General features: G+C 44.4%; 1 protein-coding gene across 4 annotated transcripts in view; it reads right to left on the bottom strand.

The window, feature by feature from the left end:
* Nucleotides 1-1,424: 1,424 nt before the first annotated feature.
* Nucleotides 1,425-17,513, bottom strand: part of MRPL55 (mitochondrial ribosomal protein L55) — a 106,810-nt gene continuing 90,721 nt past the window's right edge. For all 4 annotated transcript variants that reach the window (XM_078665329.1, XM_078665328.1, XM_078665326.1 and 1 more), the window contains 2 exons: nt 15,345-15,546; nt 1,425-1,665 (listed from right to left, as the gene is read on the bottom strand). In XM_078665329.1, the coding sequence (XP_078521455.1) occupies nt 1,513-1,665; nt 15,345-15,546 (355 nt within the window). In that variant the 3' untranslated portion in view covers nt 1,425-1,512. The remainder of the gene's footprint in view (nt 1,666-15,344; nt 15,547-17,513) is intronic.

Genomic DNA, 17,513 nt, shown 5'->3' with positions numbered 1-17,513 from the left:
CATGGTTAGTATCTTGTGGGTTATTCAGCACAAAATATTCCCTAATGGCCTTTCTAAGTTCATTTCACAGTAATCTGTCGCGAGTAAGGCAGCTTGGGAAGAACCAGTGGCGGTATTTCGGAGGCCTGCCTCCCATTGTAGAGTCAAGGACACTGGCGCTTGGGTCGGATAATTGGGTGGAATGGGACTGTTTGCAAGGCAGGGGAAAGGGCCTAATTAAGAAATATATAGTCAAATCTGGAATATGATCGGTGTGAGTGCGAAAAATAAGTGTAATCATGCTATGTAGGGTGGAGAGCTCGCCAAGCATCTTTAAGGCCCATGGCGGTGAACTCTATCTTAAAGCTTTGGAGAATGAGCCCGCAAGAGATCTGTGTGCATGGGAACTATCTAATTCGGTTTCTCAGATCAGATTACAATCCCCCATTCAGAAAACGTCCCCCTCCACAAACCCACCCAGCATCGACAACATGGAGAAAAGGAACGCCACTATGTAAAAAAACAATAGAGCTTTGGGGTTTGCCATGGTCAAAGAAATGGATCTTTTGGCTGCTCATCTATCAGGGAAGGAGAAAACGAGAGAGGACTTCCGCAGCAAACTGTCCTCTGTTTTCCAGATCTGGGGCTCGACAGACTTCATCTTTGTATTGTGAAGAGTGAAGATGAATCGTCTTTTTTGAAGGAAAACCCTCTGACGGATAGTCTGGAAGATCTCACTTCACTGTAGCGGACATTAACTCTGCATTATGCTTTTTCTCCACTACCTCTTTACCGGAAGGTGATGCAGAAAATTACCTCTTACAGGGACCATGTGATCTCGACTGCCAAATGGCATGTGACCCCCTTGTTTCAACGGGGCTGTGCCCCTTTGTGCTACTCCTATTAATGGATAATTTGTTGCAGAATGAGGGTATAGTTGTTCCACGTGAACCGCAAGCCTCTCACCTAGCCTGCTTGCAATTTGAGCGGATAGACCTTTCTTCCTGCGAGCTGCCACGTTAAGTTCTTAAGAGCCTTCTGGCATTCAGAAGGCCATTCACCACAACAACAGTCAAGTTGGTCGTCACACTTTGTGCCACAGGGCTGGAATAATTATTTGTTCCTTTTAACAGTGCAAATAGATCATGTACCTCGATATGCAGTCTCTAGCAGAGAACGGCCTGGACATTTTTCTAGCAGTGACAATATATCTCCCTTTCTGCGTGCATGTATTCACCAAATCATGCCTACGTAATCAAATCCGTGCAACGCATCTAAAGCAACACTTGATTATTAACTTGAGGTGTACTTAAAAAGCACACAGAAACAGGACCTCTTTAAATTAGTACCAAACTATGCTGTAACCTACTGGAATAGATTTAGCATTTTTTCGAATGTACTCTTGTCCATCTCTAACAATAGGGCAAAAATAAAACAATACTATATTATAAATAGTAAAACATTTATTTATATGCGCTGCCAATAACAGGATTTAATATTTTCTCAGAGTCTGGAGAAGAAAGAAAAAATAGGTTATTTTTTCTTCCAAAATTTTTTGTATTCATCTGCATTAAATTCATCCACAAATTCGTCTTTTTCTTCTTTTGGTTGAAATCGTTTTGGATCACGTTTACGGAATCTTGCCTTTCGCTCTGCTTCCGAAAGAGTGGTGATATCTACAGGCATCTGAAATAAAAAAAAAAAACAGAATATAGCAGCTAATTACATATATTTATAATTCAGAATTTGACTTTGTACTTTTTAAATATCCTTTTCAGTGGTTATTCTGCGTTGTAGGTGAACAATCATTTAACAAACGCTTACAATTGGAAAAGCAAACAACAAAGCTAGGAAACATGAGGGAATCAATGTATTACAAGGGAGCAATAATTCAATATGTGTTGTACTCTGAGGTGAGAAAGGCGCAGTACTGAGTGAATAAGACTGATAAAGGCACGAACAAATGATACAAAGGAACAACAGTGAGTCTAAAAGCTGAACCTGCAAATGGCTAGAACAGTATTGTGGACATAGTTAAAATAAATAATTTGTTGATCATAATTAAAAACACTCTTCGAAATATCTCAATTTTTTTTATATATATATCTTTATTTGATTTTGCAGGTTTTACAATTGGGCCTTCAGTGAGTAAAACATACTGCTACAACACGTAGCAACAGATCACATCTCTTTTCGTTGTTTCTTACATACTTGATGCTTCGTAAACAAAAGATTTTGCAGTAACTAGGATAATGCGTCGGCTTGTATAGGTTACAATTGTCTGGCTACATCGCAGACATCACATTACAGATTTTGCTACGAATATGTGCTACATAGTAAGTACTACGCCATTTCCTGCTCAAGGTAGGTATAGCTGGCATATTGTGCATTCAATAAAGGAGGGGGGGGGAGAACAATACATAGGGGAGACGGGTTGCAAAACTTGGAGTAGAGCTGGTGTAGCGTCCCGCAGCTGTTAGTTGCTGCACGTATGCATGTTGTTTCTTGTGCCCTTATATGTTGCGGTGGTGGTTGGTGACCGAAACATGGTCACCCCAGAGTGTCAATTCGCTGCTGGGATACAACAAGTCTAGTGCCTGTAAGGGACCGGGAAGGTGTGTGTCGTGTGTGCGGAGTCACTCAATCGGGGCAGGGATATGTGTGGTCTAGTCAGGCAGATCCACATCTTGTTGCAGTGACGTCAGGATTGCCTCCCAATTAGTGGATATGGGTATTTTCCTGAGGCCCATAATTTCCTCACGCCGGCTCGCTATACCCTCTGCCCTAGCCCAATCCAGAGTGGAATGCCTTCATGCCTGTACGTGTGGGGGGTCAGGTGCTTTCCACCTTTTAGCGATTAATCTTTTCACTGCTACCATGCCTAGGTCCAGGAATCTGGAGGTGACTTTGGTATTGCACCTCCTACGGAACATGTGGAGCAAATACGTGGGCAAGTCGAAAGGTATTTCTCTTTCAGTACAGGCACGGAGTATGCTCGCCACTCCCTCCCAGTAAGCAGCCAGTCTGGTGCAGCCCCAAAGCATGTGCACCAAGTCCGTATCTACAGTGGCACACCTGGGACAGCTGAGTCGGTGCAGTGAAAATATTTATTGATGTTGGCTGGTGTGAGGTACGCTCTCTGCACGATGTAGAATTGAATTTGTCAAAATCTAGCGTGTCTGGGGATCTGTACCGGGCTAGCCTGTGCTTGCTCCCAGTCTTTATCTGGGAGTTATCGGCCCAAGTCATGTTCCCATTTGTGTCGGAGGGGGGCTACATTTACCGCTGCATACTGCCTCAATGACTCCTAAATATCTCGATTAGCCACTTGCATAAAGTTGGTGTTACGGGTTACCAGCGGAACTAGGATGTATTTAATATTTGCTGGGTCCCAAAAAAGTAGAGGGCACACATATATTCACCCCAAACAGTGAACAAATTTGATGAAAACAGAAAATAGAACAATAAGTGGATCTTGAAAATTTGCTGGGGAACGGCGAAAATAAAAATCATGGAAGCAAACTTTATTGTCTGCACACAACTAACGTATGACCTACTGGACAAAAGCGCACAGCAACAAGTTAAAGACTGATAGGCAGATGGGGCCACTATGTGCAAGGACCTTGAGACATATTTCTATGCAGATTTGCGGCAGGGGTGTCCAGAAGAAAAGCCAGACCTATGCGGAACTGCCAGGCTTATACTTCATCCAGAGTGTAAGCTGACTGACAATCTATATCTATGGGTGGAAAAGTGTAAGCCAGCTAATTTTGCAAAGAGGGAGGATTATGTCACTGCCAAACGATGCAACCTCATGGAACTTGACAAGCAGTGCAGTCTGAGCAGACAGGCAGGCAACTGCACTGCTTAGAACTGACTGAAAGTCATTTGTCATAGGGCAATTAGGTTGATAAGGTAAGCGGCTGAGGCATTTTTTTTAACACTGCACTTGTAGAACGTTATGAATATTCCAGAATTTACTGAGGTACAAATTACACCTTTCATTGGATTCCAAATTTTTGGTACAATTAAAAAAAAGAGGATTTCCTTGAGGTATCATTTTTATTCATTTTATTTTTCATGGTCAAGTTGTGCATGCTTGATACAAAATGAAACATTATTGAAACCCGCTATTCAGCTGTTGGTTTTGGGTATTGTATTTTTGGAAAAACTATGCAAATTATAGATCTCTGCAAGGGTGAGTAGAACGTAGCTGTATGTTAGATTTGTATATTGCCCAACAGTTAGAAAATGTACAGATGCAAACCTTGTCACCAATTCAATGGGAATTTTTTTTTGGGCAACCTTTTTATTAAAACATCTTTATTAACATTTTTCAAATAATGTCCTGGAACAGTAACGTGTCACTTTTATAGGCAAGTCTTACCCGGTCATGTAAACTATTGTATCATGTGTCCTTTTGAGTCTGTAGATGTTCTGGAAACCTTCACCAATCTATACAATTAACCCTAAATGTGTCTAGTGTCTGGAAATGTATACCTTTTGCATATTGCCTTTAAATTGGAAAAAATGTACAAACAGCATACATGGACAATATTGGCCACCCCCTTCAAAAAGAATAAGTGTGGGGGGAAAAAAAGTTTTTCCTCTCAAATTCTTTCCGAAAGCTGAAGTCTATTTCAGCACACCCCTTTTGTTTACTCCATTTTAAGAGCAGATAACACATTTTGTACACACTTCATCCCATTTGTATTCACCTACATATCTTTTCTCTGTATTATAGCAGTTTTATCAGACCACTGCAGAGTAATTCACAAAATTATATCATTACAATCTCCGATATGTAGAACAAACATTGTGTAGACTTAACTGTGACCTGTTCTATAGGTCAAAAAGTGTCTTAAGGGGTACAACCCCCTAGCAGCCAAGTGGTTAAATTAAAAAATGCCTATAGAAAAGACCACCAAACTGTTCTAGGATTTTATGACCGATAATCAGGAATGCCGCCGTCACCTTCCCCGTCCCCCAGAAAAACGACATGATCAAGCACCACACTTGTTTTTTATCCTCAAGTGTAAAAAGATGCACGGTGCATTTTCCAAAGTCAAGCAAACTTCCTTTGAAGCGGGCCAATGATAAGTAACCTATTTACAAGAAGGCTGATTAGAGGCTTCAGGGAATGGAACAAAGGCCATTAATTTTTTTGAACCATGACCCATAAAGACACAAATACATTTTCAATGCTAGCACAAAATATTCAACAATCATGATTTATCTGTGCTTTTTATGTGCCATCTTCTGATTTCATGCATACAGGTAAATTATTTGGCCTTACTTATTCTCCAGTTTATGTATAGTGAAAATGTACTTATACCTGTGATTTGTTATAACTTTTACATCTCTTAATTTCCTCGAGTCCTTTCTTGGGTCTTGCCTAGGCAGCACTTGTGCTGTCTCTTCGAGACATGGCTATATTCAGGTATGAACTTAAAGATACGCCTATTTTCCGCCCATCTTTTCAATTGGCTTCTGTTACTGTCCATTCTAAATGGCTGTTTTTGATTCGTGAATGGGCTTAGTAGTCCCTCCTTAGTACCGCCTTTTCTGCTTTTGTAACCTCCCATAAGGACTTTCCCCGTTTACTTGTATTGGTACTCACTAGGTTTCATTTATGGTCTGTGAGCCATGTTTTCTTAAAAAGCAGTCCTGCCTCCAGGCGCCATGCTGTAGGTTTCAGCAGGGCGCCCGCTTTTATATTTTTGTATTAAGTAATGGCGGCCATTTGTGTTTGCGGCTGACCCAACTTTAAACATTGCACAGGCAGCGTGCTGCGTTGGTTACCAAAATTGTATATTATTGAAAATATAGACTTTGGCAAGCCGAGTTTGTTTTCATAGGCGCAGCTGCCCATATTTTTTCAATATTATATGTTTTTAATAAGCAGCATGGCACAGGCGGTGTGCTACGCTGCTTACCAAAAGCGTACAAAATTGAAACAAGCATTGGCATAGCAAATAGGTCTCGCCTTTGGGACCTTTCCCTTTGGGACCTTTTAAGTATTTAATTATGCAGCACAATATCCTTGGGCAACATCAACTGTTGAAAGCTAAACACTTGTAAGGTCCCAAAGACGAGACCTATTGGCTATGCCTATGGCCATGTCCTTCTGTTCGTTCATCAGCACAAATAAGTATGTGGCTGAGTTCCCTACTTAAGGGGTACCAAAAGACCAAGCGTGACAGTGAATACAATAAATCGGCAACGAATCCCGTGTACAGGAAATATTCAAGATACTTTGTGCTGAAGAAGACCGTACGAGTAAGGTATGGGATATCAAAACAGTCTTCACTGACCACTTGAAACAATCGTAAATGAAGATAGCAATATGTAGGACACTTCTAAGGAGTAACAAAGTATACATGAAGCAGAAAGAGACCCTGCGAGTACACACTTAACCAGTGCACAGTGCGATTTCGTTAATACCAAATATAGCTTTTTGGTGCACTTGTTTAAGCTGCTCTTACACTAACCAGCACCATTGTAGAAGGTAATCACACATGCTTTTAAAAAGTACTGTATCACAAGGCTTCTTTAAACTAAATTTGACATTTAACATACCTATTTGTAAGTGTAGTAAGGTTATGGGCAGCAATAGCGTGAAAGGGAACTTGTATCTCACTTGGACGAAAGCTGGCGGTGTGCTCAACCACCTTGACAGTACAGTAATCATTCGCCTAATATAAATGGGTATTCTGTTGGATCAAGGGTGGCTTTTGTAGTATTTGGCCTAGAGTAAGGTCCGTCTAAACAACAACATACTTCTTAAGGTTGCCCCCACCCCCATTCCGGGAAGACGCAAAGAAATACAGTCACCACTCGAAAGGTTTCTCCCAGCAGGGCGACATAACAAGAGTGGAAAGATGAGAGTCCCAGAAATAGGTTTCAAATACTTTTCCGACCTCCCTACGCACTTTACTGTACAAAAACTGGACAGCACTTTGCATATATATTTCAGAATTGCATTGCCCATACCTGCTTTTAATTTCGAATGTATTGGAAACATCATCGAAATGTGTCCAGATTGTTTGGCTTGGAGTGGAACACTTGCCACACCCTTTGGCTATTTGCCCATATTAAAATTCACAGCGAAAAATAAAAAATTTTTAATGACACTAAAGTGATAACTATTGAAGGAGTGAGTGATCTAGGCATGGATGCGTCGATCAGCACACTTGTAAGTCTGTTCTTTGCTTACATTAACAAGCGGAACCCAACTCCTCTAGGCAGTTAAACCTGCAGCTTGGACCACACTGGGATTGCTTCTATAAGCGTTGCATCCTACGGTCAAACATATATTTCTTTTATGATCTGTATATCGGTAGGTTATACTCAGCGCTGTTTTATAATACAGCGTTGTGACATGTTTTAAATAACTGAATAAATCCTTTACCGACTGGAGAAAAAACCAAAAAACTGGTGGCTTCCCCCTGATACACGAGTGTGCAGGCAGTGCAAATCACTAGTATTTTACAGATTTTGTAGGAGACATTTCAACTAACGAAATACAATCCTCAGGGCCTATGTTTTGAGACAACATCTCCCGCCGCAGCATACTAGCTGAATTGAAACACATGAGAGGGTGTCAGTTTTGTCAGCAAATTGAGACACATCTAAGCAACAAACGACGGAGGTGAAGAGGTAACAAGACGGGAAGAGGGCATGAAACAGATGCATCAGTGGCCGCTGTGTTATTCTAAGTATTATATTTTCACCGCTCAAAGGAGCACGCCTCTTCCTCACCAGAGAGAGGCTAACTTCTGAGATGCTGATAATGTATATAAAAATTGCTCCGTAAGGGGTGGGGCAGTGTAAGAATTACTACTTCAACGACTCATTGCCCCTCGCAACAACTCGCCGTCTTCTGCAGTCACATTTTACGTTTCGGTACCTCTAGGTCAAACGCATAAGCCTTTAATTGGATAATTAAGCATCGCCAATTACACATTGTGGTAAGTTTTTTATCATAGATTAACTGGTCGGTGTTTGTAACTAACACACGCACGCACACACACCTGGTCGTTGTGCATGAAAGCGCTCTTCAGGTATTTTATGTGTTTTACAGAAACTGAACACCCCTGAAAGTGCACATACAAGCATCGGCAGTGTAATAAAGGCGAGCGATAAACCAGAAGTCAGGGTGATCAAAAGGCTCTGATTGGATACTACGAGACCTATCAATTTGTCCAACATAAACTCATCAAGGAGGAGGGAAAATGCATTAAGCAGAATCCATTCAGGAGCCGTGAAGTTGGTCTACATTCGTCCCTTCAGTTGCTTTTGACTTTTTTGGGGTGCAGGGAAGGAGCTGTGAGACTTGGACGGGATCCTGTGGGGTTCAATTCGGTCCTAACGCACAACAAAGCGAACAACTAATTGAATGTGGAATACTCCATTTACCAACTTTGCCCGACTTCTTTTGCGGAATAGAACTTGTTCACACAAAGGAAGTTTTACAAGAGATATGTCTGAAACAACTTTTGGCAACAGAACTGACCACCTAAAAAGCACCTTAACTTCCATGTGCAGGCCTAGTTTTAGCGAAACGTTTTCTTCAGCTATTTTTCTAAAGCTTGCAAACGTCCTGAAAGACACAAATGTTGCAAAGCGAAACAAGCGCTAACGCGCCTCGCGCTGAAAGTTAAAAAAAACAAACAAGCACTGACTGAGCAGCAGGACGGCTCTGACTTTGTGGCCCAGAGCAAGAGAGAAGATGGCAGAAAAGGAAGAAGAGAGAATGAAGGATGAAAAGTGGCGGACAGCAGTGCAAATGGAGTAAGAAGGGAAAACCAGCGCAAGCGCCTCACGCTCCTTTTCAAGCACTGCACTCGTGCTTGTGGCGCGCCGCTGCGTGCTCCCCCAAGGTGGATGCCACCACAAGCATGTGTGTGCTTGAAAATGAGCAGAGCGACGGCTAAAGGCCCTCCTATGCAGTGCATGCTCACTGCGTAGGCAAGACCTAAAAATAAACTTAGACGCCGCTTCTTCCTTTACATCGGCTCGCTTTGCCAAAGTCTATGCAATAGGTCTGCCATTTGTTTGAGTTGGAGTTATTGGCATTATAAATGCCTTTTTTTTTAAACCTAGCCTTGTTTTTTTTTTGGGACACAAATTATACTGCTCCCTGCAACATAGCTAGGTAAAAAACCATTGGCATGTACAAGGCCAATAACTCCAACAAATGCGACACCTATTTGAATTTGCAATGCTTATTTATAGATGGAGCCTTCATGGCAGTACAAGCTGTCTGCTTGCTGAAGGCCTATTGTCATCTTGCCAAGAACGTATAGTAGGTTTAAAGTACACTTATTACTTACCTTTGGCTGGCTTTATCGTCACTCCCATTTGCTTCTTTCTTAATTGATGGGTTGCTTTGTCCAATACCCCTCCCCAGAGCATTGCCCGTTTGTTTGTGTCCTAGAGTGTTTGTGCTTCCCAGCTGCCTCATTTGGGCGCTTGCCCCCGCCGCTGTATGGACTACGCTTTCATCTTTGTGCTTCTCTTCACCATTCTCCCTGTTGCTCTCACCTGTGTGCTTCTCCCTAGTGATATTATCTTCCTCCTGTGTATCACTCCATGTCCTCCTTGTTGATCACACTCATGCGAGTCCATTCCTCCCCCCACCTGCAAACCCAACCAGATTGTCTGTTGCCCCGAATTGCCAGCACTTTCTAATTTAAAAAAAGCATACTCACGCTACTTTATTTTGATATATATTGTATATTTAGCGATGCAGCCCGGATTGTTAATTTTAAAAAAAAAGTCACTTGTGTCATGTGCATACGTCATCACTCATGTGTCCACCTACAAAATGACGTTGTTGAACAAGTTACTTACCTTCGGTAATGCCTTATCTGGTAGAGACATGATCTAGCCTCAGATTCCTTACCTTTGACCTTCCAGGCGTCAGGTTGGATCCGGAAAGGTTTTGATAGTAGTACCCCGTGCGCCGATAGGTGGCATCAGTCAGTGATTCTGACTTCATAGGAGTCGGGTTAGTTGTTATCGAGATGTCCGAGTCATCTATTTAGGTGCCACCTTGGTGCGCTGACGTCAGTACTTTTCGTAACTTTCCACGTCATAAGCATGGGGCCAGGAAGTGGCTGACCATGGGTGTGTTAAAAAACAACTAGAGCCCTGAAGGGGAACAGCCCGGACGCAAAAAACTGATCTGCAGTGCAGGGAGGATGGGTGGGTCAGTAAGGAATCTGCGGCTAGATCATGTCTCTTCCAGATAAGGTGTTAACGTTGGTAAGTAACTTGTCCATCTGATAGAGAAATCTAACCGCAGATTCCTTATATTAGAACAGATACCCAAGCAATAATGTTTCTGGAGGAGGGACTGCGCAAAAGTGTTAGACCAGAAAGAGCTGTAGGACCGAACGGCCACAGAGGCCTTCTCTACGGACCTAATTATCCAGGCAGTAATGTCTGGCGAATGTGTGCAGGGATGCCCACGTGGCCCCCTGGCAGATGGCAAGGACTGGAACACCATGCTGAAGAGCTGCGGTGGCTGCCTTAGCTCTGGTTGAATGAGCTCGAAGGCCTTCGGGGAGCTGTTTCTTTGCCAAGACATAACAGATTTGTATGCAGAGGATAACCCAGTGAGAGATGGTTCGCTTTTGCACAGCACAACCCTTTTTTGCTCAAATGTACCCTACAAAGAGTTGTTCATCCACCCAGAACTCTTTAGTGCTCTCAGGGTAGAATGAGAACACTCTTTTTGGGTCCAGACGGTGGAGATGCTCTTCATCCATAGAAGGATGTGGACGAGCAAAGAAGGTGGACAAGGGCCCTAGATGGAAAGGTGTCACCACATTGGGCAAAAAAGAAGCCTTCGTGCAGAGCACTACTTTGTCCAGGAAAGACAATCAGGTAAGGAGGCTGAGAAAATAGAGCTGGCAATTCGTTCACCCTCCTGGCTGAAGTGATTGCCACTAAGAAGGCGGTTTTGATAATAAGCTGCCAGGGGTGGGGGCAATCGTGCAATGGCTCGAAAGGTGCACACATCAAATAGGTGAGAACCAAGTTAAGGTCCCACTGGGGCATGATTACGGGGTGAGGGGGGAACAAATGTGTAAGCCCCTTCAAGAATCTATGTACAATAACAGATTTAAAAAGGGACGGCTGATCTGGCAACTGCATTGAAGCAGAAAGGGCCAAAAGGTAACCCTTCAGAGTGCCCAGAGCAGAGCCCTGCTGGGCCAAAGAAGGAAAGAAAAAAAGAATATCAGAGAGGGAGGCAGACAGGGGGTCAACAGACCGCCCTGTACCATATTTACAACATTTTTGCCATCAGCAGGTGTATACCAACTTGGTGGAGGGATGCCTGGCTGCCAGCATAACCTTTCAGATTTCAGGAGGAAGGTCAAAAGCTAACAACTGTCGCTGCTCAATCTCGATGACAGGAGAAGAAAGGAGACGCCATTCGTGATCCGCTAGGCACCGATGGCTTAGTTTGTCCACCCTGGCATTCACAGAACCTGCCAGGTGCTAAACCATCAGGGATATCACCTGCTGTTCTAGCCAAGTCTAGAGGCATAGAGCCTCCTGACAATGGGTCCACCACACCTGGTTTGTTGCAGTACCACGTGGCTGTGGTGTTGTCTGTGAACACCTGAACTAGCCTTCCCTTGAAAGATGGCAAGAAGGCTTTCAGTGCCAAACGAATTGCTTGAGGTTCCAACAAATTAATGTAGAGCTCGGCTTCTGCCGGACACCAGAGCCCTCTGACCTGCACCTCTCCCAGGTAGTCGTCCCATCCCAGAGTGACGTATCGGTCACCAATGTAGGATTTGGTTGGGGAAGAGAGATGGGTCTTCCTCAGACCCAATTACGGTTTGTTAACCACCACTGCAGATCTTTCCTAGTAGTCCTCTGAGATCTGGACTAGATCGGTGCAATTCCCCCGATGCTGCGCCCATTGGAACTTCAGGTCCCACTGCAGAGCCTGCATGCGCCACCTGGCATGATCTTCCAGCAGGATGCAGCAGGCCATGAGGCCCAGCAGCCTCAGAGTCAGTCTCACCGAGATCCAGGATAGAAGTTAAAATATCGGTATCAGCCTGAATATCCTGCACTTGCCACTCGGGAGGGTCGGCCCGAAACTGCACTGTGTCCAGAACATTTCAGGTGAAAGGGAGCATCTGAGAGGGATTCAGGTGTGACTTCGGCATGTTAATAGTGAACCCCAGTGAATGCAAGAGGTTTGTTGCAGTCTGGAGGTGGGAGAAGACAGCTTGGGGTGAACCCCCCTTCAACAACCAGCTGTGGAGATAGTGGAAGACTGGAACCCCCAATCTTCGCAGATGACATTTGTAAAGCCATTGGTCTTGAGTGTCACAGTAGGAAGCTGCAGGTCCAAGACCTATGCAGCCTAACATACCACCCTTGCAAATGAAGCCCCCTCCTCCATAGCCAGGTTAGGAGGAGACAACAAACCAGGCTCTGGGGAGGAGTCCAAGCCACTGGCAACACCCTGTGCCTCGTACCAGTCAATTTCCATGTTGAAAAGCGGGACTTCTAAGGGATCCTACTGCCCATCCCAATCCTCATCCAACCCTAGCCCCTCAGAATAAGGCTCAGGAAACGGCATGGATCCCAACGGCTCAGTCGGCGCCAGTCTCAGTGCGGTGAACGCCCAACTGGCTCCGTTTTGTCTGGAGGATGGGGAAAGCGCCGCCAGTGGGCGACTTCAAGGTTCTAGGCATCGGACGCTTCGCCGTGGAAGGTCGATTGGGTACGTTCGCCGCCGGTCTAGATCCAAGTGGAGGACTAAGCGCCGGGGCTGAAGCCGACGGCACTGAACCCAAGGGAACTACTTCTTCTTCAGAGCCTGCAGGGCCCGGGGGCATGCCGGCAGAGTCAGGCCGCCCATAAATGGTGCACATGGCATTATAAAAAAAATTCAATAGGCTGGGGGTCGCTCCCAGCCCGAGGAAGGGAGAGAAACACAGATTCGACCAAGGCACCCGCTCCGCAGAGTGGTCCCTCGAACGCCGAATTTCCCCGTCTCATCAGGTGACGGACAGGGTGAAATCGAAGCATGCTTTGACTTCTTGTGTTTTTATGGTGCTTCTTAATTAACCTCGACAACTTCAAGTGAGAGGAGGAAGACTTGGATTCCCTGTAGCGGTGCTCTGAGCTTCCTCTTGACCGACACCGTGACCGGGAGCAGGAATAAGATCTTAGAGGAGATCTCTGAGGCGCCTAATACTGGGCCGCAAGCAGCTTAAGGGACAGCTCCCTCAAAGCTTTCGGCGCCATGGCCCAGCAGTCAGAGCACAACTTCGGGTCATGGTCGCAATCCAGGCACCAAAGACATACCAGATGGTGTTCAGTAAATGACATGGCGCGGTGACCGGCACCGCACTATTTGAGCCCAGATGTCTTTTTTACTGGACATTACCTACCCACCAAAAAAGTCTAAAAAGTCAAAGAAGTCTGTCAAAAAGTGTCGGGGGTAGCTTTCTTCATCAGATCTGCACTGGCTGGCGTGGAAAGAAAATAACTGACATCAACGTGCTGAGGTGGCACCTATATAGACGACACGAACGTCACGACTACAACAAACCCAATGGCACGCAAGTCGACCGACGCCACCTATCGGTGTGCAGGGGTACTGCTATCAAAAATCCTCCAGATCCAGCCTGATGCCTGGAGGTTCTAAGGTAAGGAATCTGCAGCAAGATGTCTCTGACACTCTTTTTTGTTCCTCTTTTCATCATGTTGTACAGCATTTGCAAATGTTGTAAAGGTTCAATAAAGGCATTAGCAGAACCAATAGGTCTCAAAGGGGAGACATATAGGCTTTGCTAATGCTTGTTTATATTTTTGCATTATTTAGGACCCCTTCAGTAATGACAGGATCCACATTTCTAGCAAGCCTCACTGGAAGAGAATTTGGGACTTTACAGTTTCCATTTGTTTATTTCTTTCAATTAAAAACCCTTCACGTACAGTTGTTGATAATAGGACACCTATTGTGGTATTTTAGAGTGCATGCATTTTAGTGTGCATTCCAAGAAAAATCACCTAGGTGCTTTTTCAAGTTGTTACAACAAAAATCACAACAGCATTTTTAGAACATGTTTATATACTCTATAAAATCGGGGCACAATATTTCTTTGGACATTAATCAGATGCCTTTACATATAAATGACCCAAAATTCTAAAACCTTTTGAACTGCAGAGTCCAGTAAATATGATTGATAACTGAAATCAAATGAAATGCTGTGTTTTCTACATGAGTACGTCTCCGGGGATAGGATGCAGGTTAGTTCTTAGAATGTATATTTATGAGAATGGCTAGGTAAGCAATAAAAACATGAACCCCAAAAAGAAGATACGGGTGTTATGATCTCTTGAGCTCCTAAGATAGTCAAACAAATTGCCAGCTAGCCAGGGAAAATACAGGAAAAGAAGATAGTGCACTACAAACTAGATACTTGTGAACCACCTTTCTGTGTATTGTGGATGGATGGCTACCTAGATAACATGCTACATCTGATAAAAAGGCAGAATGGATGGATGGCTACCTAGATAACATGCTACATCTGATAAAAAGGCAGAATGGACACAAAGGAGGGCAAGAAGGCAACCTGCACATCAGATGAAGTTAGTCAATAAGTGATAACATTAAAAATCTATATATCTTGCAAAGCCGCACATAAAATCAGTTTAGCTCTGAGAATTGCACAAAGTTCCCAAATGTTTCATAGCAATCAATATATGTGTAAAACTGAGATTGTGAATGGCAATTGTTTAAATGGGAAAAGCATTCAATTCCATATGAGACCTATGTGTACACAATATTGTTTTCTGCGTGTTTAAAAAAAATCCTTTTTAATGTTCTTTAACATTGAACACGTGGCCTTTCTGTGATTACCAATGCCCGACTGGATACAGATGCGTGAATCTACCACCTTAAATCTCAGCTATGAATATTTTCAGCTATCTTATCTGTGAAGACAGCGACCTAGATTAAATAACATTAGGTGAAAGACAAAGGTTAGATTCTTAAAGCCTGACTTTGGTGTAACTTACTTCTGAAATTAAAACAATAATATGCCTTTACTCAGAAGAAAGTCTTGTGAATTGGGTCTTCAGAGGTTAAACTGGACTTGGAACAACAGTTAAAATACTGAATTTGACTAGGAACCCTTGTGTTCTGTTTTGACTAACCTAAATGACTCAACAAAAGAAATAGAACATTTATGCGCGTTCATGTCAACAAGGTTAACTCTAAGAGCTCTCAGAAATGTGGATTCTTTGCACAAAGCATGGGTTAGATAATTGCAATGCTGCCACATAAAACCTGTAGATTGTACGTTACGTGTGTGCCTTACTTCGATGATTCTCCTGGGCTCCTTATAGCGAATGGTAATGGTGGACCCATCAGGTCTGACCAGTAAGACTGGATACGTTCTGCTGTATACCTGTCTTCCACAGCGCACTATGGAAGTCCTGTTGGAATTGTGAAGACAGCTGGAAATATGCAGACTGCAAATGGCAGGAAGGAAACTCCTCGACACCTGCTGCTGCAATAACCTGAAATGACAAGAACAACAGAAGACATCAAATCAAGTGTGGCCTCTATGTAAATTGATATGATAATTATATAGTAACAGTTTACAAACCACTGTTTTTTCCTGATGACCAAATTGATTAACGAGTCTGTAGAAGAACTATTGGTTACACTGGAATTTGTTTTTGCTTCCTATAGTGGTGTGAAGGTACTGGTTCAACTAAAGCCTTTGCACATGTTTTCTGTTATCTGGTACAGCTGGTATTATGATGGATGAATAGGTGTAAGGGAGTTATGAGGCATTTCCTGAACAGTTATGTAGGGTTGCTTGCAGCATTCCACTGAGAGTACATCACAGGTGACTGGGACTAGGCCAGCAATCGGCCACCTGCTGTGCATTAGGAGAAGTGGTGATTTTTAAGAGAGAGAACACGTTGGACTGAGGGTTGGTTTTTGGATTGGACAGGAAATATTCTGTATGACTGTGGGAATAACTGGGCGAGGATGAGGATCCTCAAAGTAATACAAGCTTCTATGTGGTGCTTTGGCATCAATAAGCCTGCTTTCCAACATTACACTAAGGCCGTAACACCTCTAAAGTTCTTTGGTTAAAAACTTTAGACCTTTAAGGAAAGGCGCCAGTGTAGTGCATTATAAAGATTTAATAGTACATCTTGCAACCTTCTGTGCTGCAGAGGTAAAAGCATATTATGTATTGCTATCCTGCTAAGGCATGTGGACCCTTCCTTCAGCAATGTGCTTGGAGCTTGACTGGAGCAATCTTCCTCGACAATGCAGATAAGAAGTTGTACAATAAAATTAGGAACTTTTCTTGACCTGAGTCAATCAAACAGCTTCTTGAATATAAACTATGAAGCCATCTGGCAGTTGACCTAAAATGTACTACAGTGCTCGCGCACGTGTGCTGTGGGGGAATCCTCTGCCCTTGCCCAGCAGTGCTCTGCAGTACACTCAAAGGTTCTTGTTTTTTTTAGAAGTCAAAGCCTATTAGACTCCATCTATCCTGATTATACTCAGCAGGTGCAGGAGCAGCGGAAGTCCTACTTGGGAGTTAAGCAGAAACTCCGGGAAATGAAGCTCCAATACATGCTCCTCTACCCAGCCAAACTCAAGGTGCTCTCCCAGGGCCGCGCTCACTTCTTCGAGTCCCCGGCAGAGGTGTGGGAGTGGCTTGAGATCCGGGGAGATGACCTACCACCTGGTGAGCGGGGCGGCCCCCGCGAGACCTGGGGGAGCCGGCCCCAGCGCCGCCGCCGAGGCAGAGGACGACGCCGACCCCTGGGTTCTGCTGAGCCTCGGGTGACTGTGGGGTCGGACGGAGCACTGCGCATGAGAACATCATCAACGGGGGTCGCCCCGGAGTCCCCTGAGACATCTGCCCCTGGTGAGGTCCTGGTCCCGGATACTTTGCAGGAAACCTTGCCGGGTATGGACTCCACTGCTCCAGTGATCCCGGAAACTGGACTTTCTGAACCACAGCTTGAGTGAGATCTGACCTCAGGTACTGTTTTTGTTGATGCGTTGTTGCCCTCCGATGTGGGTGCACCCCCTTCTGGGTCTTTGTCAGATCATTGCTGTTTCTCCTTGGTGTTGGGAGCCCTGGGTGATCGACTGCGGAGGAGAACTGCTGCCCCGTTGGCCGGGGTGCTATGCTGTGGGGCCCACGAGTATATGGCGGCACGTCGCCCAGCATAGAGACTGTGTTCAATAGACATACCCGGAGACTGTCCTGGAACATTGGGTCCTCGGGGAGCTGAGGGGGAGGGTGAGTGGGTCTGGTTGGTTGTGTGTGAGTGTGGGTTTAGTGGGTTGTATGGGGTGGCTGTGTCCGTCCTGGCACTGGCAGGGGAAGGGCAGGGTAGCTTTGTTGGTTGTTGCTGTCCTTTTGCTCGTGGGTGGGGGTGGGGGAACTGTTTCTGGAGGGGTTCTGGGTTCCGTTGTTGTTTTTGGCTGGCACTGGCAGGGAGGA

The sequence above is a fragment of the Lissotriton helveticus genome, chromosome 10 (assembly GCF_964261635.1).
Source record: "Lissotriton helveticus chromosome 10, aLisHel1.1, whole genome shotgun sequence".
Classification (NCBI taxonomy): domain Eukaryota; kingdom Metazoa; phylum Chordata; class Amphibia; order Caudata; family Salamandridae; genus Lissotriton; species Lissotriton helveticus.
The sequence above is the reverse complement of the archived record's forward strand: the minus strand, read 5'-3'. Positions and strand labels throughout refer to the sequence as shown.